The sequence below is a fragment of the Colletotrichum destructivum genome, chromosome 8, assembly GCF_034447905.1.
Source record: "Colletotrichum destructivum chromosome 8, complete sequence".
In the NCBI taxonomy this organism is placed as follows: domain Eukaryota; kingdom Fungi; phylum Ascomycota; class Sordariomycetes; order Glomerellales; family Glomerellaceae; genus Colletotrichum; species Colletotrichum destructivum.
Window position 1 is genome coordinate 3658226 of NC_085903.1, and position 23089 is coordinate 3681314.

Genomic DNA, 23089 nt, shown 5'->3' on the forward strand with positions numbered 1-23089 from the left:
TATGTACGTGGTGTATTTTGTATGTGGTGTATCTACAAACATCGTTACTGTTACTCCAAACACGCACTACTTGGAAGAAGCTCTTTCAGCAACTTTAACCACACCGTCAACCTTCTCCTCCAGAGCAAAGTCCGTCTCCAACTTCTCCCTCAAGACAACCTCCCCCTCCGCACACGCCAGCAAGGCCGCAACACCGGCAATGCCAGCCGCGACATACCAAACGCCACTGACGGCATCTCCAAACACTTCCACAACCTCAACCCTCGCCGTCTCCTGCAGACCCTCCAAGAACGCCCGTGTCGCGAACCCGTACGCCCTACCGCCGCCCAGCTGCGCCCTAACCTGCTCATCCGATATCCGACCGGCGAGCGCCCCAAACCTGTTGTTGAATATCGAGGCCGGCATCGTCACACTCCAGATGTTGGCCAGGCTCTGCACGAACGTGAAGGTACTCGTGGCGACCGCCTGATCGCTCTCGCCCACCGCACCTTGGAACGCCGGCAACAGCGTGTTGATTACCATGCCCAGCCCGAGCGAGAACAGAACCTCCATCAGGATCCACTCCTCGTCTCCCGACGCGGCGTCCAGGATGCTGAACAGCCCGCACGCGACGCACATCCCCGCGAACCCGGCCACGTGCAGCACCTTGTACCGCCCGAGCTTACTCACCAAGACGACGGAAACGATGCTCGCGGGGACGGCGACGGCGACGATGGGCAGCAGCTGCACGCCGGCCCGGGAGGGCGTCGACATGCGCACGCCCTGGAAGTACACCGGCAACAAAAAGTTGGCCCAGTTGCTGAGTAGGCTGCTGGCGAACGCCCCGGCCGCCACGGTGGCTCCCTCTCGGTGGTTGAGCAGGCGGAGCGGCATGACCGGCTCGACTGTGTTGTTGTTCTTGTTGTTGTTGTTGATGCGCGTGAGGTGTCGCTCCAGAAGCAAGAACAGACCCAGCCCCAGCACACCGGCGGTGAGCGAGGCGATGATCCGGGCATCGGACCAGGGGTACTCGGATCCGCCGTACGTGACGGCGTACAGCATGGAGCCGGTCGAGGCCGTCAGCACCACGTTGCCGCCGTAATCCACGCGCCGGAGACGCTCCCGGCGGCTTGAGTCCGCGTCCCTGACCTTCCCTTTCAAAAAAAGAGCCAAGACCAGAAAGCTCACGACGCCAAACGGCACAGGCAGCCAAAACACCCACCGCCAAGCACCGGCCTGGACCAGCACGCCCCCCAACAACGGGCCGCTTACGGCGCCCAGCAGGTAGGCGGTCAGCATGACGGCCATGTACTTCCCTCGGTGGCGGACGGAGACGAGATCGGAAACCACGATGGCGGACATGACGTTGATGCCGCCTGCGCCGAGGCCCTGGACGACCCGTCCGGCGATGAGCTGCGGGCCGGAGGCTGCGGCGCCGGAGATGATGCCGCCGATGACGAAGAGGAGCACGGATAGGCAGGTGGGATGGCGGCGGCCAAAGAGGTCGGACAGCTGACCGAGAGGCGGGGCTATTGCTGCGCTGTGCAAGGGGGGGGGAGGGTGGGAGTGTTAGTCGTCGATTACGATGTACGATGTATTCACAGATACCAGCTATCCATGTCGAGATGGGCCGGACGAGTGGGGGAGGGATGATGAGGGACCGAGACCCGTCGGAACCGGGACCCGCCGGCGAACGGGATGCGGTGAAGGAAAAAAAGGGAAAAAAAAAGGAAAAAAAAAGGAAAAGACACGGAAAGCGAAAGAGAGAGAAAGCGAAAGAGAGAGAAACGAACCTTGCCAGCGCAGCCCCGTTGGAAACCCACACATAGCTCGACCCCATACCGAGCGTGTGCACAATGGTCGGCAGGGCGGTGGACACGATGGTGATCTCGAGGGCCAGCATGAGCTTGCTTGCTGCCAGGGCGGCAACGATGGCCCAGAAGCGGAGCCCTTTTGCTGGCGCTGCGGCGACTGACTCTTCTGGCTCCATCGTCGAGCTTGGCCCTGCATCCTCCGAAATGTCCGTCAACTCCGGCAAGTCCCTCAAATCCGTCGGGTCCGTACAGTCCGCCGAGGTGTCGACTGTCTTCAGGGTGCCAGGTTCCAGAGGACCGCCTGACGGGGCCTGCTGTAACATGGTGAACGCGATTCAGAGGTAGGTAGGTAAGTGGGTTAGGGGGGAGGGGAGGGGGTGGGGAGGGGTAGTATCAAAAAGAAAAGGGACAGGAGATATCGGAATGAACGGCGGACGGGATGGCGTAGGTTGGCGTTTTGTTAAGTAGACTCTGGGGCGAGATATTGCATACAGGCAGGCAGTGGCGTCATGTCATGCAAAGGCCCGCGGCCCGATATGCACACACAAAGGAGTATTTAGAGACGGATTGCCGGACAATTTAGAAAAGAAAGTCGCCGGGGGCGTGGAGATTCGGGAACCATCATGGGAGGGTCCAACATGTAGCACTATCTGCATCGTATACGCATGTGCTCCGTGAGAGCCGTTGGAAAACCCCACCGTTGTAAGGATAGAGGGAAATATACTTGTGGTATGCCAATCTAAACCGTATCGGCCCAAGACTATACAGGTACTACGATGGAGATATCCTGGGTGGCCCTCGCGGAAGTGCCGAACATGGGGGGGTCTGCCTACCAGTCCGGCCTCATTGGCTAGCAAAAAACGCGAACATCTCGTTAAATTAAGCTTTCGCCTCACAGCACTAGAGCCGTATGTGGCTTGGCGCTCAATCTGTCAGATCGTAGCGCCGGCGAGGATTTCCGAGAGCATGATGCCTGTAAGTGTGTGTGTGTGAGGGTGTGTTAGTGTGCGGACTAGCCCGAAACCGAGTCATCCGACGGTGCAGAGTGTTACCAGTGAGTTGGAACCCCTGACTAGCTACCTAGGCAGGTACCTAGTGAGAAACCCACACCCCGTGACAGGCACCTAAACTACCCCGCCTCCCTAGGTAGCGATCCACGCAGAGTCAACTGACTAACCTGCATTCACTAAGTAGGCGAGCAGCTATGTATCATAGAGTCAGGCCAGATAGTGGACAACTCGCGGATCAACAAGGGTTACGCACGCAACGCACTTAATAAAAGCACAATTAACCCATCACTATTAATCAACCTAGTCAGTCGGACGCTTTTTCTTCCACCCCCCCCCCCCCCCCCCCTTCCCCTAAACACATCTATCCACAGCTAGCTCATGCATTCTTACTCGCGCAACGGAGAAAAAAGCACTCGTGAATATCATCTCCTGTCTTCTGACCACTTGCTGCTGCTGGCATGTTAACATACTACCAGGCGTTTCCCAGCCGGTCTCTGACTTCACACCGCTTGACGAGACAGACCCAGCCCAGGTGGAGAACCGCTAGTCAGGAGTTGACACCCACTTTCTTGGGGTGTTTTTGGGGGAGGTTTCTTTTTTTTTTTTTTCTACTTTTTTTTTTTAGCAACCATCAGTAGAACTAGAGCCAGGGCCACGAATCCCGCTGCGCACCTTGCTGGCTCGCAATGCATACAGTAGACCTGTTTTCTTGTGTACCGTTATAACGGGCAAGCCTTGTTTTAAGCATAAGTGCAAACAGCTTAACAGTGCAACGGCGTATAGGTGCAAGTCTCTGCACCAGTGCCAGTAGGTATTGCGAAGCCGGTCAAATCTGGTGAAGGCAATCTTGGAAAACAGCACGCTGTGCAAGCAATATCATTCACTTATCCTGTTTGTGAAGATAATTTTGAAAAGAAAAAAAGGACAAAAAAGGAATAGTCTCAGCACAGCAAGGAAATCAAAATTGATAATACGACAATCTCAGCAAAAGAACCTTCTCCAATTGTATTGATCAACCGGTGTGTGTACCTATCTGTAGAGAATTGGGGAGTCCTAGCCCAGCAAAACACAAGAGTCCAGCGACAACAACACCCAAAACCACAGCATCAACCCCCCCGAATCACCCGAATCACCCCCAAACAACCCCTATCAGACTCCCCCTCAACCACTCCAAGTCCCCCTCGGCGCCCGCCCTCAGAAACTCCACAGCGGTCCCCCTCCAACTGGCCACCTCCTCCTCCGTGCTGCCCCAGAGCCGCGGCGCGATGCGCATGAAGTACACCAACATGACGCCGACGACCATGGCGAGCTTGCGCACAAACGCCTCGTCCACGATCCCCGCCGCCGCGTGTTGCTTGTACGCCGTCAGGAACGACCGCAGCAGGCCCCTGTCGCCGTGTTTGCCCTCCAACACCATGGCTTCGACGCACCACATGCCCACGTCCCCCGCGGCCTCGCCGAACTGCGCGAGCTCCCAGTCCACAACGTAGATGTCCGGCGTTGTGCTGTTGCGGTCGGAGCCGCCCGAGAAGCGTAGGAGGGTGTTCATCGGCCGGAAATCCCACGCCGTCAGCGTGCGCGCCGACTCCGTCCCTCGCAGCGCGGCCAGGATCCTGTCGCTCTCGTCGCCGTCCGTAACCACGGACTGGACCAGCTTGTCCATGAACCCGCCGGGGTTGTAGAACCGGCCCAGCTCCGGGTTGACGAGCTCGAAACCCGATGGCCCTTCAACGGCGGCCGCGCCTTGTAGATGGCCCAGCCACTTGCCGATCCGCGCGCCGATGTCCGCCATGTCCAGTGCGGGATCGTTCCGGAAGGCGTCGAGCAGGTTCACATCGCCGGCCCAGGACATGACGAAGCCATTCTCCGTGGTCCTCAACACGCTCGGCACGCGCACGCTCGGCTCCGCGCTCGACGCCTCCGCCACGGCGCGGCACGTCAGCGCGCGGACCTCGGTGGACAGCCGGGCGGGGGAGACGGCGTCGTCGCTGAACTTGGGGGTGCTGTCGGCGCATTTCAGCACGGCCGGTTCGCTGGGCGGATGGTCGGGGTGCGAGAACCCGTCCAGTCGCCAGATGTAGCAGGACGTGCCAGCCTCTATGGGCGTCGCCGAGGTGCAGGTGATGTTGTTGTCGGCGAGGTATTGGTCTATCCCGCCGGCCCAGAGGCGCGGGTTGGCGGGTGGCTTTGTTTCTGTTGACATTTCTTTTATTGGGGAGGGGGAGGGGGAAGTTTTGAGTTATATGATGGGTAGGATTAGCTAGGAAGAAAGTTTTGGATGTGGCGGGAGGCGTCTATCTTAAGGTTTTTGTATACGATGTGTTTTCCGAGGAGGAGGAGTGTCGGTGAGGGGTCGCGTAGGATAACGTTAACATGACTAAAGCAGTGCATGCGGGATGCTACGGAAGGGCGTTTCTGTATTTGCATTTATATATGTATTTATATCTGCACTGGGGATGGCTTTCTCTTTCCATGCTGCTTTTCCCTTTCCACCCAACACGTTCAAACAAGAGAGACCACCTGTCCAAATCCACCCATTACTCTAATCTCGTCTCATCTCTCATCTTATCTCATCTCATCTCATCTCTCGTCTCTCATCTCATCTCATACCGCGTCAACATGGCGTCCCCAAGTGAGAAGCTCTTTGTGCGCAAAATCGAGCAGAACGCCCGCTTGATCCCCACCAACATCTTCGCGCGCGTCCCGCTCGACGACTGGGAGACGAACGGCTACCGCTCCATCACCTGGAAACAGTACAACGACGGCATCAACAAGATCGCGCACTGGCTGGATGAGACGCTCGGTAAGTCGGTGGACAACGACACGGTGTCGTACTTTGGGGCCAACGACATCCGCTATGCCTTCATCTTTGCTGCGCTGAACAAGACCAACCGCAAGGTACGATTACCTACCCTTTTTTTTTTTTCCAGACAATAACTCACTTTTGTATTTGGGGAAACACACAATGACTGACGCGTGGTGGGGGAGAAAATCAGCTGCTCACCCCTGACGGCCGCCTTATGAAGGGCGCGCTGCACGGCCTCCTGTCCGCATCCAACTGCAAGGCGTGGCTGTACACCGAGGACGAGATCGCCGCCCAAACCCCCTTCGGCCTGGAAGAGACCGGCATCGTGCTGCAAGCTTTCCCGTCCCTGGAATGGTGCCTCGAAGCCGAGGACACCACGCCGTATCCGTACACCAAGACCTACGAGGAGCACAAGCTGGAGGAGATCCTCATCATCCACACCTCCGGCACGACCGGCCCGCCCAAGCCCATCTACATGAACAACGGCTTCTGGGCGGCGGCCTGCGCGTCGCCGCAGCTGGCCAAGCGGAACTGGCCGAGGGGGATCTGTACCGAGGAGCTGTACGGCCGGAGTCTGATATTGGCCTGCCCGATGCGCTGGAACTCGGGGCTGATCCTGACCAACGCCTTTGGCGTGTTTGCAAACACCTGCTGCGTGCTGCCCCCGGCCGACGCCGTGGGCCTGCCGCCCGCCATGTTCGACCGGCTCACCAAGCTCAATCACGTCGAGGGGCTGGTGGCAACGCCCTTCACCGTCGTCGAGCTGTTCAACGACGTCACGACCCGCCCGACGCTCCAGGCCCTGGAGTTTGTCACCTACCTCGGCGCGCGGCTGGACAAGGTCGTCGGCGACGCGCTGGTGCAGCACACGCGCCTCGGGTCCGTCATCGGCGCCACCGAGACCGGCGGGCGGTTCTCGTTTCTGCCACGCGACAAGAGGTTCTGGCACACGTACGACTTCATCCCGGAGGCGCACGTGCGGCTCGTCCCGATCGACAAGTCGGGCCTGCCGACAAACGCGGCCGAGGGAGGCGACGTGCACCGCATGTTCATCGACCGGCCCGAGGGGGACATCAGGGAGTACATGTGCGCGTTTTGGAACGTGCGGATGTTTGAGGGCGTCGACACCATCGACACCAAGGAGCTGTGGCGGCCGGTGGACTGCGACGGGGAGGTGCGGTGGGAGTTCTTCGCGCGGGCCGACGACTCGGTCAAGCTGTTTGGCGGGGTGTCCTTCGACGCGGCCGAATTCGAGACGCCGATCGCGAGACACCCCGGTATCCGACACGTGTTTGTCGGGGGCGCTGGCCGGCCGGCGCCGTTTGTGATCCTGGACATGTACGAGGAGGCGGTGCGCGGGCGGGACAGAGGGGACGTTGCGAGGGAGATTTGGGAGACGGTCGTCGAGCCGCTGAACCGCCAGGTGGTCAAGGAGATCCGCATTCCCGTGGAGACGGTCATGGTGGCGGCGGAGGGGCGGCCGTTGCCTCTGAGTCTCAAGCAGCTGGTGCTTCGGACGCGGGCGGAGGAGGAGTACAAGGCGGAGATTGAGGCGGCGTACGGGAAGTTGAACGAGGAGGGTCAGGATAGTCGGGAGAAGTTTGCCGAGTTTATGAAGTAGATGGATGGATGGATGGACGGACGGATGGTCTGTCATGTCTGTAGCTGGCTGCTGCTTGCTTGTATCCAAAAAGGAGTTGAATTTTATGAGTTCGCCAGTGTTGACGTGTACATACTAGTCCTGTTGCACTGCTCCAATTGACTCCGTTTACATATCGCTAAACATCAATGTCTTCCAGGTCCTTACTCGACCAAACCCCCGGCACACTACTGGTATCCAACGGCCGTCTCTCGTACCCAAGCGCCAAGATGCCGCGGTCGTTCGTGATCCGGTGCTTCTCGAGCCAGTCGTAGATCGGGCCCCAGTCCTTGCACTGCCGCTGGTACCCCCAGCCCGTCCCCTCGTGTTCGCCCCGCCACTCGACCGTCAGGTCCGGGTTGCACATGATGGTCTGCCGCACGTAGTCCCAGCAGTGGTTGAGGTGCTCGAGCTGCCAGCCGACGCCGAAGAGAGGACTCGTCTTGTCGCCGGTTCGGTTGTAGTAGAGGTCGTAGAAGGCGTGTTTGGTCGAGTACTGTGGTTTTTTTTTAGTTGGGTTTTTTTCATAGATTTTTGTTCTTTAGTTGATTGAGGGGAGGAGGGTGCATAGGTTATGTTGGATCTCCAGAAAAGACTTACAAGACAGTGTAGTTGGTGGGCGATGCCAGTCCAGCCTGACGCGCCGCGTGGAGAGGACATGTTCAGGCCTGGCATTTCGGGGAGGCCGGTGCTGTTGACCATGACGAGGCCTCTGCCCACTGTGTTTTTTTAAAAAAACAAAATTGAAGTCAGTCATCCAACCCGCAGCCAAATCCCAAAACATAGGAGAAGCCACTTACATGGCATGAGATGGCCCCAAGCCTTCAACTCGTCCTCATCCGGCGGACGTGTGTAGTCATTGCTCTCCTCGAGGATCTTGGTAACGGGGACTAGGAGACAGTTTAGCAAACAAGACACAATCGATCAACAATACACTAGCAGCCCCGGGGATGGTTTGACAACTCACTCTCAGGCGCAATCCAATGCGGATGTTTGTCCGGCACACAAGGCCTCACCGAGTTGTCGCGTGTGACGAGCAGCAGCAGCAAAGCCGACAGCGAGATGAGATTTGACAGCGACAGCAGAAACGTCGGGCCAAGCCTCCGCAGCCCAATACCTGGCCTCGACGCGGGAGGCGGCGGCTCGTTTTCGGATTGGATCAGCCTGGCATCCTCCTGGCTCGAGCCTCTCGAGGCCACGTATGCGTCTTCCTCGCCGTCGGAGTGTGTTTTCGATCCCATCTGTACCGTTTTTTTTTTTTTTTACTTCTTTTTTCTTTTCCTGTCGGCAGAAATAGGGAAAACAAACTAGGGAAAGAAAACAGCTTGGAAGCGTCCTCGTTCTCGTCCACCTTTGCGTGGGAACCCTTTCAAACACAGAAAGGCACTACCAAACCGGCACATGACTGTTTTTCTCATGGGTCCATGACCCGTGTATCTGTAGGTCGGCCAGGGTTGATTACTGCCGGGCGTAACACTTGTACTGCGATCCATTTACCGGGTTCTTCACAACATTCCGAATGTGTACATTGCACTATACCTGTACAACCTTGAGAGGGACTCGGACCGCCTCAGCTACGTACCTTACCTTACCTTCCTTAGTCAGGTCAACTGCATCGTGCGTGCACATCCATATTTCCGCTCTGGGTAGGTGGTGCACTCACTTCCCTGTTCCTGCTTTGGGTCGCTTACATCGTACATGGGTGGGTAGCTCCGGATACAGTGGAATGCTTCTCGAAGCGAAAAGAAACGAGTCAAAACACACAGACACACCCGGCCCACCCACCCCCTCCATGGCGTTAACAGGGAGGAAATAAGCTTTGCAAGGATCCTTCGCACGCCCCATCCCCCCCCCCCCCCCAATACCCCCTGTGTTCGGCCTAATTTACAGGTACCGGAACTCTTGTTTGTCCGATCACAACCCAAACCAAAACACCCCCCCTGGTCTGGTCACAAAACACTTGTTCGGCATTGCTTCCCCCCCCCCCCCGCAACGTCTAAAACCACCTAACTTGCAGCCTCATGCTAGCGCGCGGTACACCGAAAACACACCCGAAACCGAATCCTTAATTAAACTACCACTGGACTGTCAACCCTGTAGCGTCTTTCACCAACCAATCCACATCTACGGAGACATCTGCATCTACGGATTACATCCGCACTACTATCTTCTCCCCCGACAGCTTCTTGTCCCGAATCAGCTCCATCCCCGCCATCACCGCCTCGAACCCGCCATCCAGCACCCTGAGGGGGTGGTTCTTGAGCTTCCCCTCGGCGACCAGCGTCCTCGCCACGTCCCAGAGCCTCACCCCGAACTCTTTCAGTTCTTGGTCCGGCCCACTCGCGTACGGTGCGGGCCACGTACACCCCTCGCCAAACACCCTGGGCCCGACGGTGAAGTCGCACTTGACGACCTTGCGCGTGGCCGCGTGCTCCTGCCACGGGTCCAGCGAGACGTATTTGCCGCCCGCCCGCCCGATGGCCGCGAAGCAGAGGACGGTCGACTCGACGCTGGTGATGCAGTCGAGTGCGTATTTGAGGTTGTTTTTCGTGTAGGATTTCTGTGACGTTGTGTGGGTATTTGTTAGCAGGATGGGGGTCTTGTTTTCTTCTCCATATGGATAAACATGTGGAAGAATCGCGATTGCTGACACGCAGTGAGAGAGAGAGGTAATGAAAAATGGAAAAATGGAAAAATGGAGAAAAAAAGGGAAAAAGGAAACCCACAATCTTTTGCGCACACTCCTTATCATGCCTGTCAAAGACCTCCTCGGCACCGTTGCTCCTCGCCAGGGCAAAGTTCTTGGGCGAGCACACGGCAATAGGAATCAACCCAGACCTGGACCACCCCCCCGGCCGGTCAGCAAGCAAGCAAGCACATCTCAATCGGGCAAATCCCCCCCCCCCCCCCCCCCCCCCCCGTGTCAAGACTTACAACTTCAAGAGCTGAATGGCAATTGTCGCCGTGGCCGTACTCCCGCCATACACCAGCACATGCGCGCCCTTGTCGACCGGCTGGTCCGGCAGCGGCAGACCCAGCAGCTTCAGCGCCAGGCCGGCGGTGCATAGACCCACGGGCAGGCTCGCGGCGGCCTCGTAACTCCACGCGTCAGGGATCTTCATCCACATCCGGCCGCGAGTCACGTTGTAGGCCGCAAACGCCCCACGCTCCGGGCTCTCCCTGAACAGCTCGTTCTGCGCCCCGCACACGCGGTCGCCTATCTGCACGTCGGTCACGTCTGCCCCGGTAGCGACGACCTCGCCCGCGAAATCCGCGCCAAGGATGGCGTGGGGGAGGGCGAACGGCCCGCGCATCTTGGTGTCGCTGGGGTTGACGCCGACGGCGTGCACACGGACGAGGACCTGGTCTGGGGGAACTGAGGGGAAGGGGCAGTCCGGGCGGATGATGACGTTGTCATGGTCGTCGACAACCAGGCCCGATTGGGTGGCGGGTGGTGTGAACGTGGTGGTAGTGGCCATTTTGTTTTCCGTTTCTTTTCTTGTTTTGTTTCTGGCGAGGACTGAGTGGTAAGGAGGGTGAGGAGGAGACAAGTACTGAAGATGGTTAGGCAGGAGACTGACGACGAGTCACACGCAAGAATGTAGTAATAAATGTGACCCTCTATTTATATGAAGCAGAGGCGGTGAGGGCCAGTCAGTATCCAAGGTGGTAGTAGTTAGTTGTTATTTGTAAATATGCGCTTTTGCCTCGATGGTCTATCGACGACTCGTATGCATTTAACATGTAACAGCCACCCCCTTCCGAGTCATTCGTTCAACGTAGCAACGTATTTCTCCTTGTGCGTTTATACCCCTTAAACTTATTGTATATTAACCCGGTCCCATCGCTAGGTACCAAGTCAGTCCTATCACACGCAACCACCTCATCAACAACCGTCACGAGACACCGGGGAAAAAAAAAAAACATCCTTACAAACAACTGTTCACTTTGGTCGTTTATTCACCATGGGACTCTCCAAGAAACCCTCCAAGGCAATCCTCTGCCTGCACGGCGGCGGAGCCTCCCCCGACATCTTCCGCTTCCAGACCTCCTCCCTGAACGCCGCCCTAGGCCACGAGTACGACTTCCTCTACGCGTCCGCGCCGCACCTCGCCACGCCGGGGCCCGACGTCCTCCCCTTCTTCGCGGGCATGGACCCGTTCTACAGCTGGTTCAGGCCCGTGCATGACGACCCGGCGTCGGAGGTGGCCGTCTTCAACGAGGCGGTGCACAAGAGCGTCGAGAACTACACAAAGAACAGGCCCGGCGTCAAGATCGTCGGGGTGCTGGGCTTCTCCCAGGGCGCGGTGGCGTCGACCATGCTCCTATGGCAGCGGCAGGTCGGGCGGGTGAATTGGCTCCCCGACGTCAAGTTCGGGGTCTTGCTCTGCCCCGGGTACAGTGCCGTCGCCACTGGGTACATGCGGGAGGTCTGCGAGCAGGAGGACCGCGGCGGCGAGGAGGGGATCGTGGTGCGGCTGCCGACGCTGCATCTGCACGGGCGCCAGGACGTCGTGAACCTGCCGCAGTCGAGGAGGATGTACGCGACTCATTACAAGGGCGCCAAGTTGGTGGAGTTTGACGGCGAGCATGAAGTTCCGAGGAGGGTCGGGGATATCAAGAAGATTGTCGATTATGTGCTGGGGATCCCTGTGTAGAGAAACGAGAGCGAGAGAGCGGGGAGTGGGGGAGTGGGGAGGGGAGCTTGTGTGGAGTTGTGTGCTTTTTGATGTTGTTGTGATGTGCATGCATGTGGATTCTTTGATGGTCGGTCCACCCACTGACTGATGTAACATCTTTTTATTGCATATGTTAGTCAAGTGTAGCATAAATTCATGTTCCATTGTCTAAAGAATTAACCCATGTTACAACCTCTGTTGCACGTTACAGGGAAGCCTTTTGAAAGCCCCAGCCTACAGTAGGCTTACAGCGTTTGTTTTAGGGATATGGCAGATGAAAAACTTGAGAATGGTATTTCTACTCCATCCTACTTTTGAACGCCAGCAGAGGAAAAGATGTGTAAAACACAGTTGTAGTAACAATATCTAAGCTCTACAGTAACTTGGATTCCATTGGAATTATCAATTTAAGTTTGACCTCGGGGTGTGGCTTTGATAAGCAAGCTCCAAAGACTTAATCTTTCTCTGCATCCTTGATATCGACGACCCGGAAAACACACCAACTTCAACGTCCAAACCTCACTGTTTATCCAATCCAGTTTGTAAAACCACCGCCAACATGTCCTTCAACCTCCCGCCCCCAGCCTCACCAGCAACCTCCGGCCTCGACTTCGCCGACAAACCCTACGACACCTCGCGCATCGACCCTCTGGCCCGCTTCCACGAGAATGTAGCCCAAGTCCGGCGCTGGATCGAGGACAACCTCTCCGTACGTCATCATCACCACCCACTTCCACCACACCCAACAGCGCTAACTAACCAACCAACCAACCCTAGAACTTCTCCCACTTGAACCAAATCATCGTCCTCCGGCTCGGCTCCGACACACTCCCCCACCAGCACATTACCATCGACGCAACGACCGCGCCGCCGGTCCTCTCCACCGCCGTCCCCTCTACCGCCCACAAGTCCATAACCATCCTGCCAGAGTACATCCTCGACGCGGTCGAGGGGCGCATGCACAGCCAGCACGCCTTCGCGAAGCGCGCCACGCCGCCCACCCTCGGCGCCATACCCTCCTGCTTCGCCCCCGCCGGCGTTCCGGGACCCTGTACGGCTATTGTAGACCCCGAGACGCTGCCGAAGCCGACGGAAGACGTGGCGCAGCTGAAGAGCGATTTGGCGAAATGGGGGTATGCCATCTGCGCGAATGCGCTGAGCGCTGAGCAGGTACAGATCATTCGGACCGCGGTAGAGGAGCAAGCTGAGGCGGAGAGGCTGGTCGGGGTCGGGCACTTGGATACCGCGCACAAGAAGGCGGGGGATCAGCCAAATCAGCGGGTTTGGTCAGTATTGCGCGCGCGCGTCCTCCCTTTTCTGCTTTTGAGCCGTTGCTGATGTGAAGCCACTACGAAAACAACAGGAACCTCCCCAACAAAGGCGACGAGTTCCTCGACCTGCTCAACCACCCGCTCATCGACGCCGTCATGCCGTGGTTCCTGGGCGGCAACTTCAGCCTCTTCACCATGTCGGCCAACATCGCGCGGCCCGGCACGTCGGGCATCTACATGCACCGCGACCAGATGGTCATGTCGCCGGACACGACGGCGCACGCGTACGTGCTCAATGCCATGTGGTACTTGACCGACGTGTCCGAGGAGAAGGGCGCCACGCGGGTGTATCCGGGGAGTCATGTGATGAACGTTTTGCCGGCTGATATGAATCACATTGTACGTGTGCATCATTCTTTTTCTACTTGTTGGCGTTTGTTTTGTCTTTCTTCGTCGAGCCAGCCTGGGCGAGCCACGAAGCTGATGATATATACTAACCACCCAAAAAAAAAAAAAAGGGCACATCAATCCCCGCCGCAGCACCAGCAGGCTCTTGTCTGCTCCTCGACAGCAGAACCTGGCACTCGACGGGCGTCAACACGACCGACGAGCCGCGGCCGGTGATCCTGCAGTCGTTTTGCCGCTTCTTTGTCCGGCAGATCGAGAACTACCAGGCCATCCTGAGCGACGAGGTCAAGGCCAAGTTGTCGGAGCGCCAGCGGGCGCTGCTGGGGTTGCCGAGTATGAAGCCCGGTGGCAAGGGACAGGGGTTTGCGTCTTACAACTGGCCGGGCACGCAGGTTGGGAGGATGAGGGCCGCTGTCGGGAAGGAATAGATAGATTTGTGGGGGATTTGACATTAGTCGAGTAGTCAGATTGTGAAACTGATGATCCGTACAGTTTCTCTAAACAATCACCACCATGTCGTACATATATGCTTGCCCAAGGACGCAACGACATACACCGAATCCATGACAATAACCAGTCGTGATAAACAAACAGCACCATCACATCTACCCAACATGAGTATTCCTCAGCATCTCTTTCCCGGGAATAGTCCCTTCCGGAACCCCATGCTCCTTGGCCCACGCTTGCCAGTCCGGCCTGGCAAACAACTTGTCCCACTCGACGATTGCATCCTGGTTCAAAAAGTCCGCGTGGCCGTGCTCGTCCAGCAACGTCGCTATTCACAATCATCAGCCAGTGTCTTTCAACTCCAACAACGCAGCTGTCTTCGCAGTACATACCGTAAAGAGGATGCGGAGCAACTGCAAGCCAGGGAAGGAAAAAGGTGTATACAGTCAGCATATCTGTTCGTAGTGTGTGATGATCGTCTGTGTGACGACTTACCCTGCCCGAGACTATCTTTTCCAGCCGGAACAATCTGGTTTGTCTTGGCCCAGTCCATGACGCGGTCCCAGTTCGCGCACGTGTGCCGCGCCCCGTCCCAGTTGACAATGGGCGCGACCTCGTTGACCACCCAGTGCAGGGATAGCGGGGACATGTCTGGGTGGCATTTGAGCGCGTCCATGAGGCGGTGGAGGCAGTGGTCTCGTCTTGGTCAGTTTGTTGTTGTCTATTGAAATGAAGAAGGAAAGGGGAAGAGGGTAAGTGAGAGGGTGAGAGACAGAACGTGAGTGAGGCAGTGAGGGAGGGAGAGAAAGAGAGAGAATGATAAAAGGGAAGAGAAAAAAAGAAACATACGCAAATGACTGTTGTGCGACTTCTCCTCCGCCTCGGTCATGTTGTGGTAATAATGATCCCTATGCAGGCCATTATACAGATATTTCTACCACTCCCTCATCAGCCAGCCATCTCAGAAGCCAGGGCACAATGATCACTTACAACGCAGTGCAGGTTGTGCCCAACCCACACACTCCCATAACTGCACACCGTCAGTCTCTGAATCATCATCATCATCATCATCATCATCATCATCCAAGCCCGCCCGGATTGCAAAACAAACGTACTATTCACCAACATCGTCGTCAAGCCAGATGGACCCCTCCTCAATGCCTAGCCTGCGGATCTCGGCGGTTGGGACGCGGTTGCGGAATGCTTTGTTTTTTTAGATGCTCGTCAGTGGGATTTTCTCAACCATGCAAACATCAGGTGCTTAGTACTTGACAAAAGCGCATTCCAGTTTTGGTCCAGCTCCGGTCGCGGAGCACCCAGGTACGGGTGGTGCTCGTCCGGCTCCTGGTGGTCGGCGGGAACCTCCTTGTATTCCAGCACATCCTGCTGAATGTCAACAAATCATTCAACGGATACAAACAAAACAAGATAAACAACAACAACAACAACAACAACAACAACAACAACAACAACAATAGAGTGATGCACGCAGAACCAACTCACCCAAGCGTGATACCGATCGGGCGCGGCGACGACCGGACACACGCCCTTGTAGTAAACCTCCCGCGCGGCGACGAGGACGAGGATCGTGTAGACAAGTTGCGCAAGCACGGCGAGCACGGCGTACGTGTACCGACTCCTGGGCTTGCGGACGGGCGGGCGAGGTTGGAGGCCGTCCGGTGTCAGGGGATACTGCTCCGGCTCGCCGTCGCTGGCGCAGTCGGGGCTGTTGGAGGAGAGGGAGGCGTACTGGTCTGTATAGTGCATTTTGTCTTGCTGGCTGCTGGTGTTTTGCAAGCTGTTGTGAGAGTGCTGAGTGAATAGATGGGTATCTGCTCACTATTGGACCCCGTACAAGGATGGTGAGTTGAGAAGTTGGGGGGGTTGTTTCTTAGTGGGTAAGAGGGCCAACCACTCACAAACACAACAGCTAGCTGGGAGGGGGCCGATTAAGCAAGATGCAATTAACGGGCTGTGTGTAGATTGCATAATTATTAATTAGTAGGTAACGGGTGAACAAAGCAGTTGAAATAGGGTGCTCACCATTGCGGCATAACGATGCCGGCCGCTGCCATGATTACGTCGTGCAGTTCTTGGCAGCTACAGGGCCCACCCAAGGTGGTGGTGGTTTTGCTTTGACCCTGCAGAAATGCCATCTCATAAACGATGTACTGCGAGTCCTTCGCATCGACAAGGGGGGATCATACGATGTACGATGTAATATCTCGGCTGTCACTTGCAGATCCGCATCCCAGGGGGGGGGGGCGTGTGTGTACATGACACGCGAAAAGCTTAATTCTAATAAATGTTCTGGGCCTCATCTATCCCAGCTAAAGTTTAAACTTCCCACCGGGGCGCTTTTCCATACTTTCCATCCCTCACCATACGATGTACAGGAACTCATATTCCGTCTCCCACAATCCTAACCTCCCCCACATACAAACATACACACACACACACTCACACACACACACACACACACACACACACACACACACACTCACGCCCCTTACGCCGCTGTCCACCCCCCGTCAACACACCAAACCTGGCCAGTAACGTGCCCCGCATCTTCCCCGTCCGCCAGGAACGCAACCACCCCCGCGACTTCCCTCGGCTCCGCCAGCCTCGCCTGCGGGATCCTTGCCCTCAACCCAGCAGTCGCGGCCTCGCCCAGCGCTTCCACCATCGGCACGGCCGTCGGACCGGGGGCTACGGCGTTCACACGTATCCCGTTCTTGGCGTACTCGACCGCGGCGGTCTTGGCCATGGCGATCACCGCGCCCTTGGAGATCGAGTAGGGGGCCGAGTGCGGCGTGCCGACTAGCCCTGCTATGGATGCTGTGAGGACGATGGAACCCCCCGTGGGCTGCTCGGTCATGAAGCGCAGTGCGAGCTGGAGGATCAGGAAGGCGCCGTGGATGTTGTACCGGAAGACCTCCTCGGCATCGGCAGACGTCACGTCCAGGAGTGGGCAGCGCGGCCCGCCCATGCCTGTGTTGTTGATCAGGATATCCAGCCGGCCGTGCGTCGTGCGGATGTAGGCCTCCAGGTCGCGGATGCTGTCTTCGGACGCCGCGTCGAGGTGTCGCGGGATGACGCTGGCGCCGAGCTCGGCCGCTAGCGCCTCGTGGCCGGCCCTGTCGGCGGCGATGACTGTCGCGCCTTCGGAGGCCAGGCGTCGGACAATGGCGGCGCCACTGCCCGATGCGCAGGAGGTTACGAGAGCGATCTTGGACGTGAAGCGGGCCATTTTGTTGGGATAGGAATAGATCGCGCCGCTGTATAATTATCGATGTGTTGGTCGTTAGGGAATGAACAGATTACTGGTTATGCTATGGTGAGAAGCTGGAGAAGAATTGTAGACCTTTGGACCTATGAGGAGTGCTGTAAGTGGGATAAAAAGGGGAGGAAGGACGGGACCGGTAGGTACTGTTGCATGGCCGTTTATATAATTGGATTTGATACAGCGGCCATGCTGTGCCCCGACTCGCTGTTCTACATATTTGCGGAGGAACACGTCGGCATAGCTACTTTCGAACACTTCAAACTGGTTTACTTCCCTTCATCGCATCTACTATCCTATAGCATTTGACTAATACAACATTGTCTGCCCTTTTATAAACAGTTCTTTTCTCAGCGTCCCTCATTGTAGATGTGAAAAGCTAGCAAACGAAATCAGAGCATGATAGGCATACGAGATGGAACATCATGGACTTGCAACAAAAGATAAGATATGTGAAGCAGAATACATAACGATGTCACAGAAAGATGAAGATGTCACTGATAGATAGAGATGCCTATTTTATTTTAAAGTAAAGAATGGAGGATAAGACATTTTTGCTCGTAGTTTTGTCAAGGAAATAAAGCGTGTACATGGCAGGGAGGGTGCTCTCCAAATATATCAAAGGTTATCTTAGTCATCTATTCGTTATCTGTTACGGCGTGGCTGGGGGAAGGGCTGGGACCACTGTGGCGAGAGTGTGGCTGAGGAAGGTGAAGAGTCTGACACATCACGTGACCTGGAGCGCAGGCCAGCCAGCCAAGCTCTGCTGCTGTTTTTCTTCCTCCTTTGTTTGCATCTACATTGATTTTCGCAAATTTATTAGTTGCGTGCCGACCAACCTAGAATTCGCCGTTGTAACATTATCCAAGTCATGTCAAATTAGCAATCCATTAGTTAACCAACTCCTTCATATCTATAAGTTAATCTATTACGTGCGGGTTTAATCCACATTTGCAAAGTATGTTATCCCATCGAGTGCCAGATAGCTCCATTTTTGCCAAGGCTCAAAATACCCACTATTTACCCATTATTACCCCGCATTCAAAGGGGTACTTGACGATACGTCATTTACCCCTATGCTCTCTTACCTGTTATTACTAACTATTACTACTATTTTGATTGATGCTGCGATGTCTTCTAGTGATTCTGATACCTCTATTACCTCTGTACGCAGCTGTATAGTAGTTGAGGTCCTTCCGGAAGACCTTACTGCTGCTTGTAATACAGACTGTACGCCCGAGCGCTGTGACGCAGCAACAGTCCGGCCCCACGAACCTACGGCTACCGAGCATGGACCTCCGGGCTCCTTCCAGCCCTTTGACGTGCCAGCCCGGGCCCAAGAGGTACGGGAGCTGCCAGCAAGCCCGCTTGATCTATTCGTCCAATACGTTCCGCAGGGCCTTGTTGAGCAGTGGGCCCAGTGGACAAATACAGCACCGTTAAAGCAGGGCCCTCCAACTAGAACAGCAAGAGTGAATTCATGGCGGAAGACTTCAGCAGAAGAGATCTACCTCTTCTTAGGAATCCTACTATATATAGGGATCCATAAGGAATCTAGATTATCAACCTACTGGTCAACCCAGCAGCAAAAGGAGGACCCTATCCACTTGTTTACGCGATTTATTTCTAGAAACCGATTCCAACTACTGCTCCAGCGGCTACGAATATTCAACACTGCTGAATTCCAGCCCAGCGCGACCAGACAGCCTCGCCAGGGCCGGGGCCGGGGCCGGGCCCAGGATCAAATGCCGGATGTATACCGGAAGGTTAATCAGTGGTCAGCCCATATCCAAGAGACTGGGGATTCCCTTTACACAGCTGGTTCAGATCTTACAGTTGATGAGGCTATGGTCCGATTTACAGGTCGATCTCTGGAAACAACAACGATTCCAACGAAACCTATCCCAACTGGCTATAAGATCTGGATCCTTGCCCAGTCTGGCTACTGTATCCGGTGGCTCTGGCACGTACACGGAAAGGGCCCATACGCATTAGTCCCCCAGGCGCAGCCCGCCCAGTCGGCTAAGCCAGCCGGGCCAGCCGGACCAGCTGCTGAAAAGCTGGCTCTGTTGACACCAACGCAGCAGGTGGTAACTACCCTTATCTCCCTACTTCCAGCTGCAACCTACCACGTCTTTCTTGACAACCTTTTTGCCTCTGTACGGCTCTTTCGTACCCTACGAAATCAGCAAGTTGGAGCTTCCGGTACTTGCCGGAAGGATAGTGGGATAGATAAGATCCTAGCTACTGAGAAAGAGACTGAGGGACGGGGTATCCCCTGGGGCGAAATACACTGTATCCCTACTTTAGATGGGGAGGAAAGTTATCTGCCTGCTAGCCTGCTTACTTAGATAACTAACTAGTAAATAGGTCAACCAATTCACCTGGAAGGATAATGCCCTTGTACTCTTCCTATCAACTGTCTTCCAGAACGGCCAAGAAGTTATCCGCAGCCGCCGCCGCCCAGCTGGGGATTCCGCTGCCAAGAGGGCTGCCCGGCAAGTCTTTGGCCCAGACGTCCGAAAGGACCTTCCAGTCCCTAAGGCAATCGATGAATACAACCACAAGATGAATGGGGTCGATGTTAGTGACCAGATGAGGTCCTATTATCAATATGGCCACCCTATTCGTCGAGGGGGCTGGCAGTCAATTGCCTGGAATTTCCTGCTGGAAGTGGTAGTTGTAAATAGCTTCCTACTACAGCTCTGGGGCAGCCCTAGGTGGCAGAAGGTGAAAACCCACTACCAATGGCGGCAGTTACTTGCAGGCCAGCTTATTCAACAGTTTGGACCATTAGCAAAAGGACGGCAGAGGTCGCGGCCTAGACGGGCTACAGACAAAATGAATACCTCTATTCCATGGGAACACCACAGGAAGGGATCAAGGGGGGCCAATTCACTTTGTTCCTACTGTAGCAATAGGAAAGCTTTAAGAGCCCGCCAGACCCTAGCTGAGATATCTGGGAATAGCCTCATACAGAAGAAAAGGACGCGGAAGGGCTGCTTAGACTGTAATGTAGCTTTATGTACCACGGGAGATTGCTGGTACCTCTGGCATACCCAAAATATATAGGGAACAGAGGTACTTTTACCCTATTGGTTAACTCGACAGATTCACAAGCCCCTATTGGCTCTACCCCGCCCTTGGCAAAAATGGAGCTATCTGGCACTCGATGGGATATTGCAGGTGTGTAGGAGACCTTTTCTCGAAAGCTAGCAAGAAAGAGGAAACTGGAACTAAATCTAGTGACTATAATCTAGAAAAGCTAGAAGCTGCAATGAAGTAACATCAAAAAGAGGGCAGTAATCAGTTGAAGTTCACAGATGTGTTAGGGATAGCTTTGTTTCCAAGTGTCAGCATGTTGGAGTTGTCTGAAAGTGGGCAAGGTGTCTGACGCATACTATTTACCTGCCGTGACTCGCGGTCGAAAGACATACACACCACCCACCCACTGTCCGTCCACTACTCATCATCCCCCGGCAACCGGATCTCGTGCCCGGTCCCCTCGGTCAAAAACGGATTCAAGCAAGCCCCGAGCGCCGCAACAGCCGCGCACCCCCAAAACACCAACCCTGTCAGGTTGTGCGACGAGCCGTAGCCCAGCAACGCGCCCGCCAGCGCCGTGCTTCCCGCCCGCGTCGCCATGGACGAGAAGAAGGCGATGCTGTGTGTCCTGGCGAGTGCAGACGGGTGCGGGCACGCCGCGTTGATCAGCACTGTCTGGGACGGGCTCACGGTGCTGGTCAGCAGCGCGGTGAGCACCTGCATCGGCGCAATCACGGCCCAGATTGCAAGTCCGGTTTTGCCGGATGGTGGGGGGCTGCTGGAGGGGACAAGGGCTGCGAAGGGGTACGCGTAGTAGAGGAGCGGGTAAGCGAGGTAGAAGATCCGCCAGACTTGCAGGGGTCCGAGGCTCTGGGACAGGCGTGGGTAGAGGATCATCTGGAGGGGGATGGACAAGATGCCTGTGGTTTTGGTAGATTTTGGTCAGCCGAGTCTCCAAAACAGAAGAGAAAAAGAAAAAAAAAAAAAAAAAAAAAGGGATCCAAGGTGGGTTGGGTAGCACGCACCGTACATGACCGAGTACACAGCCAAAGGCAACGGCGTGAAGCCAGCCCCTCCACCAAAGAAGAACGGAAGCACCCGCTGCGCCTCCTCCTCCTTGGTGGAGACGGGCGTCACGAGGAGATTCGGGAAAGCGACGCTAGCGGTCCCAAGGTGCGCCTCGTAGATGAAGGCCGCGAGGAGGACCAGCACCATGTTCTTGGTGAAGATGCGGGCGGTGGGGAGCCTGGCGACGGATTTGGGTTTCGGCGGAGGTGACGGCGGCTCTGGCTCGTCGAGGAAGGCCATCTCCTCGCTTGCGTCGAGCGGGGCGTACTGTGCTTCTTCTCTACCGGTGCGGCGGCCGCGGCGGAGCCATTGGAGCCGGGAGAGGATGTAGCGTGACAGGGCGATGCCGGGGTCGTACCTGTGGCGGACGAGTTTGGAGGTCTGAATCATGGTCAACACCATCGCTATCGGAGTGGGTGTGGGTGGGTGGGTAGTAAGGTAGGGATGATGGGGGGAGGGAGTATGCATGCATATACACACCTCTTCAAGGAATAAAACGGCCGTCACCAACACCACCAGCAGGAAGCTGGCGTTGAGGAGGGCGGGCAGGGCATACGGGTACCGGGTCAGCAACCCGCTGCCGCCGTGGGCCTTGGGCGTCAGCTCGACCGTGCCGGCGGCGACGAGGGCGCTGAGGATGATGGCGAAGCTGGTGCTGATGTTGAGGAGGACGAAGGCTCTCGCTTGAAATCTGGATTTTTTTTGTCAGGCTGCCGCTGAGGGGAGAGAGAGAGTGTGTGTGACCACGGGGAATCAAGATCGGCAGACTTACTTCTTTTCTTGCACAACCTCGGCCGTCATAGTCCGCACCATGGCAACAGTACCGTTGGTCAGACCCTCGACGAAGCGCAGCACGAGGGCCTGTTTGAAGTTGGCGACGAAGCCGAATAGCGAGCACGCGACGACTATACCATCCAACGTCAGTCAGCATCAGCTCTTTTCTACTACATAGAAGTAAACACACACACACACACAAATCTTCTCAGCAGCAGCCTGTCAAAATCGACTTACAAGACCCCAGTAAACTCAACACAACAACAACCTTCCTCCCGCCCCTCGGCGAATCCGCGACGCTCCCGAGAAACACGCTCGCGAGACACTGCGCGACGGTGTAGGCGGCCTGCAGCAGCGTCGTCTGCTGGACGACGGCGGCGCTGGGGAGTGACGGGTCCAGCGACTGCAGCTGGAAGTAGACATAGGATGAGATGGAGACCTTGACGATGGGCTCGCAGAAGCGGACGAGGAAGAGGATGACCAGTTGGTCCTTTCGCGGGAGGGAGGCCCAGGTCACTTTGGGTTCTTCCGCCATCTTCTTCATGCTTGGTTTGGGGCTCTGTCTTGCCGTGGATGCTGTGTGCTTGACGCCCTGTAGTGTAGAGCAGCCGTGAACAGCATTCGTTCTTGGTCCGGAAGGGTTATAGGTAGGTGGTGTGTAGATGAGGCGTGACGAACGGTGAGTTGTTCTGTTAACTGCATTTACCACCAAGCCTCGCGAGACACTTTTCGATAAGTGACTGATTCAACAGACGAATAATCCCGCCATACTCGTACTCGTAAAGGTCATACCGCTCATACAGAGGCCAAAGGTAGCTAGCTGCCATTCATCAAAAGCCACACCCATGTTCCCTTGGGCAATACCA

General features: G+C 56.1%; 10 protein-coding genes across 10 annotated transcripts; 3 read left to right on the forward strand and 7 right to left on the reverse strand.

The window, feature by feature from the left end:
- Nucleotides 1-66: 66 nt before the first annotated feature.
- CDEST_12962 (Putative sugar transporter, major facilitator superfamily, MFS transporter superfamily) lies at nt 67-2116 on the reverse strand (the record flags this gene model as incomplete). The annotated part of the gene is made up of 2 exons (XM_062929118.1): nt 67-1519; nt 1773-2116. 2 exons carry the CDS (start codon nt 2114-2116, stop codon nt 67-69), a joined length of 1797 nt encoding a protein of 598 aa, XP_062785169.1.
- A 1688-nt stretch (nt 2117-3804) lies between these two features.
- On the reverse strand, nt 3805-5096 carry CDEST_12963 (Putative protein kinase-like domain superfamily). Its single transcript, XM_062929119.1, has one exon. The coding sequence runs from the start codon at nt 5004-5006 to the stop codon at nt 3933-3935; it is 1074 nt and encodes a 357-aa protein (XP_062785170.1). The 5' UTR covers nt 5007-5096; the 3' UTR covers nt 3805-3932.
- A 326-nt stretch (nt 5097-5422) lies between these two features.
- Nucleotides 5423-7230, forward strand: CDEST_12964 (Putative AMP-dependent synthetase/ligase domain, AMP-binding, ANL domain-containing protein; the record flags this gene model as incomplete). Its single annotated transcript, XM_062929120.1, has 2 exons — nt 5423-5701; nt 5800-7230. The coding sequence occupies 2 exons, from the start codon at nt 5423-5425 to the stop codon at nt 7228-7230; spliced, it is 1710 nt and encodes a 569-aa protein (XP_062785171.1).
- Nucleotides 7231-7341: 111 nt separating this feature from the next.
- On the reverse strand, nt 7342-8632 carry CDEST_12965 (Putative mycotoxin biosynthesis protein UstYa). The gene is made up of 4 exons (XM_062929121.1): nt 8216-8632; nt 8049-8138; nt 7849-7967; nt 7342-7744 (listed from the first exon to the last, which is right to left on the reverse strand). Exons 1-4 carry the CDS (start codon nt 8487-8489, stop codon nt 7388-7390), a joined length of 840 nt encoding a protein of 279 aa, XP_062785172.1. The 5' UTR covers nt 8490-8632; the 3' UTR covers nt 7342-7387.
- A 631-nt stretch (nt 8633-9263) lies between these two features.
- CDEST_12966 (Putative GroES-like superfamily, alcohol dehydrogenase-like, NAD(P)-binding domain superfamily) lies at nt 9264-10891 on the reverse strand. The gene is made up of 3 exons (XM_062929122.1): nt 10183-10891; nt 9975-10086; nt 9264-9808 (listed from the first exon to the last, which is right to left on the reverse strand). Exons 1-3 carry the CDS (start codon nt 10725-10727, stop codon nt 9398-9400), a joined length of 1068 nt encoding a protein of 355 aa, XP_062785173.1. The 5' UTR covers nt 10728-10891; the 3' UTR covers nt 9264-9397.
- Nucleotides 10892-10942: 51 nt separating this feature from the next.
- CDEST_12967 (Putative serine hydrolase FSH, alpha/Beta hydrolase) lies at nt 10943-11928 on the forward strand. The gene has a single exon (XM_062929123.1). The coding sequence runs from the start codon at nt 11214-11216 to the stop codon at nt 11904-11906; it is 693 nt and encodes a 230-aa protein (XP_062785174.1). The 5' UTR covers nt 10943-11213; the 3' UTR covers nt 11907-11928.
- A 291-nt stretch (nt 11929-12219) lies between these two features.
- Nucleotides 12220-14035, forward strand: CDEST_12968 (Putative phytanoyl-CoA dioxygenase). Its single transcript, XM_062929124.1, has 4 exons — nt 12220-12636; nt 12705-13213; nt 13291-13597; nt 13717-14035. Exons 1-4 carry the CDS (start codon nt 12487-12489, stop codon nt 14032-14034), a joined length of 1284 nt encoding a protein of 427 aa, XP_062785175.1. The 5' UTR covers nt 12220-12486; the 3' UTR covers nt 14035.
- Nucleotides 14036-14042: 7 nt separating this feature from the next.
- Nucleotides 14043-16015, reverse strand: CDEST_12969 (Putative mycotoxin biosynthesis protein UstYa). The gene is made up of 8 exons (XM_062929125.1): nt 15557-16015; nt 15322-15436; nt 15169-15256; nt 15044-15083; nt 14903-14987; nt 14549-14749; nt 14446-14466; nt 14043-14381 (listed from the first exon to the last, which is right to left on the reverse strand). Exons 1-8 carry the CDS (start codon nt 15818-15820, stop codon nt 14212-14214), a joined length of 984 nt encoding a protein of 327 aa, XP_062785176.1. The 5' UTR covers nt 15821-16015; the 3' UTR covers nt 14043-14211.
- A 547-nt stretch (nt 16016-16562) lies between these two features.
- Nucleotides 16563-17439, reverse strand: CDEST_12970 (Putative short-chain dehydrogenase/reductase SDR, NAD(P)-binding domain superfamily; the record flags this gene model as incomplete). Its single annotated transcript, XM_062929126.1, has 1 exon — nt 16563-17439. Exon 1 carries the CDS (start codon nt 17301-17303, stop codon nt 16563-16565), a length of 741 nt encoding a protein of 246 aa, XP_062785177.1. The 5' UTR covers nt 17304-17439.
- Nucleotides 17440-20798: 3359 nt separating this feature from the next.
- On the reverse strand, nt 20799-22767 carry CDEST_12971 (Putative major facilitator superfamily, MFS transporter superfamily; the record flags this gene model as incomplete). Its single annotated transcript, XM_062929127.1, has 5 exons — nt 20799-21301; nt 21407-21830; nt 21930-22140; nt 22222-22354; nt 22461-22767. 5 exons carry the CDS (start codon nt 22765-22767, stop codon nt 20799-20801), a joined length of 1578 nt encoding a protein of 525 aa, XP_062785178.1.
- Nucleotides 22768-23089: the final 322 nt, after the last annotated feature.

Coding starts and splice junctions, on each gene's coding strand:
- CDEST_12963 (XM_062929119.1), bottom strand. CDS start 5,006: ATGTCAACAGAAACAAAGCCACCCGCCAACCCGCGCCTCTGGGCCGGC.
- CDEST_12965 (XM_062929121.1), bottom strand. CDS start 8,489: ATGGGATCGAAAACACACTCCGACGGCGAGGAAGACGCATACGTGGCC. Junction 8,139..8,215: donor GCATTGGATTGCGCCTGAGA/GTGAGTTGTCAA, acceptor ACTGTCTCCTAG/TCCCCGTTACCAAGATCCTC. Junction 7,745..7,848: donor CCCACCAACTACACTGTCTT/GTAAGTCTTTTC, acceptor AAAAAACCACAG/TACTCGACCAAACACGCCTT.
- CDEST_12966 (XM_062929122.1), bottom strand. CDS start 10,727: ATGGCCACTACCACCACGTTCACACCACCCGCCACCCAATCGGGCCTG. Junction 10,087..10,182: donor GCCATTCAGCTCTTGAAGTT/GTAAGTCTTGAC, acceptor GGGGTGGTCCAG/GTCTGGGTTGATTCCTATTG. Junction 9,809..9,974: donor AGGAGTGTGCGCAAAAGATT/GTGGGTTTCCTT, acceptor ACAACGTCACAG/AAATCCTACACGAAAAACAA.
- CDEST_12967 (XM_062929123.1), top strand. CDS start 11,214: ATGGGACTCTCCAAGAAACCCTCCAAGGCAATCCTCTGCCTGCACGGC.
- CDEST_12968 (XM_062929124.1), top strand. CDS start 12,487: ATGTCCTTCAACCTCCCGCCCCCAGCCTCACCAGCAACCTCCGGCCTC. Junction 13,214..13,290: donor CAGCCAAATCAGCGGGTTTG/GTCAGTATTGCG, acceptor CGAAAACAACAG/GAACCTCCCCAACAAAGGCG. Junction 13,598..13,716: donor CGGCTGATATGAATCACATT/GTACGTGTGCAT, acceptor AAAAAAAAAAAG/GGCACATCAATCCCCGCCGC.
- CDEST_12969 (XM_062929125.1), bottom strand. CDS start 15,820: ATGCACTATACAGACCAGTACGCCTCCCTCTCCTCCAACAGCCCCGAC. Junction 15,437..15,556: donor CCGATCGGTATCACGCTTGG/GTGAGTTGGTTC, acceptor GACATTCAGCAG/GATGTGCTGGAATACAAGGA. Junction 14,988..15,043: donor GGCACAACCTGCACTGCGTT/GTAAGTGATCAT, acceptor AGGGAGTGGTAG/AAATATCTGTATAATGGCCT.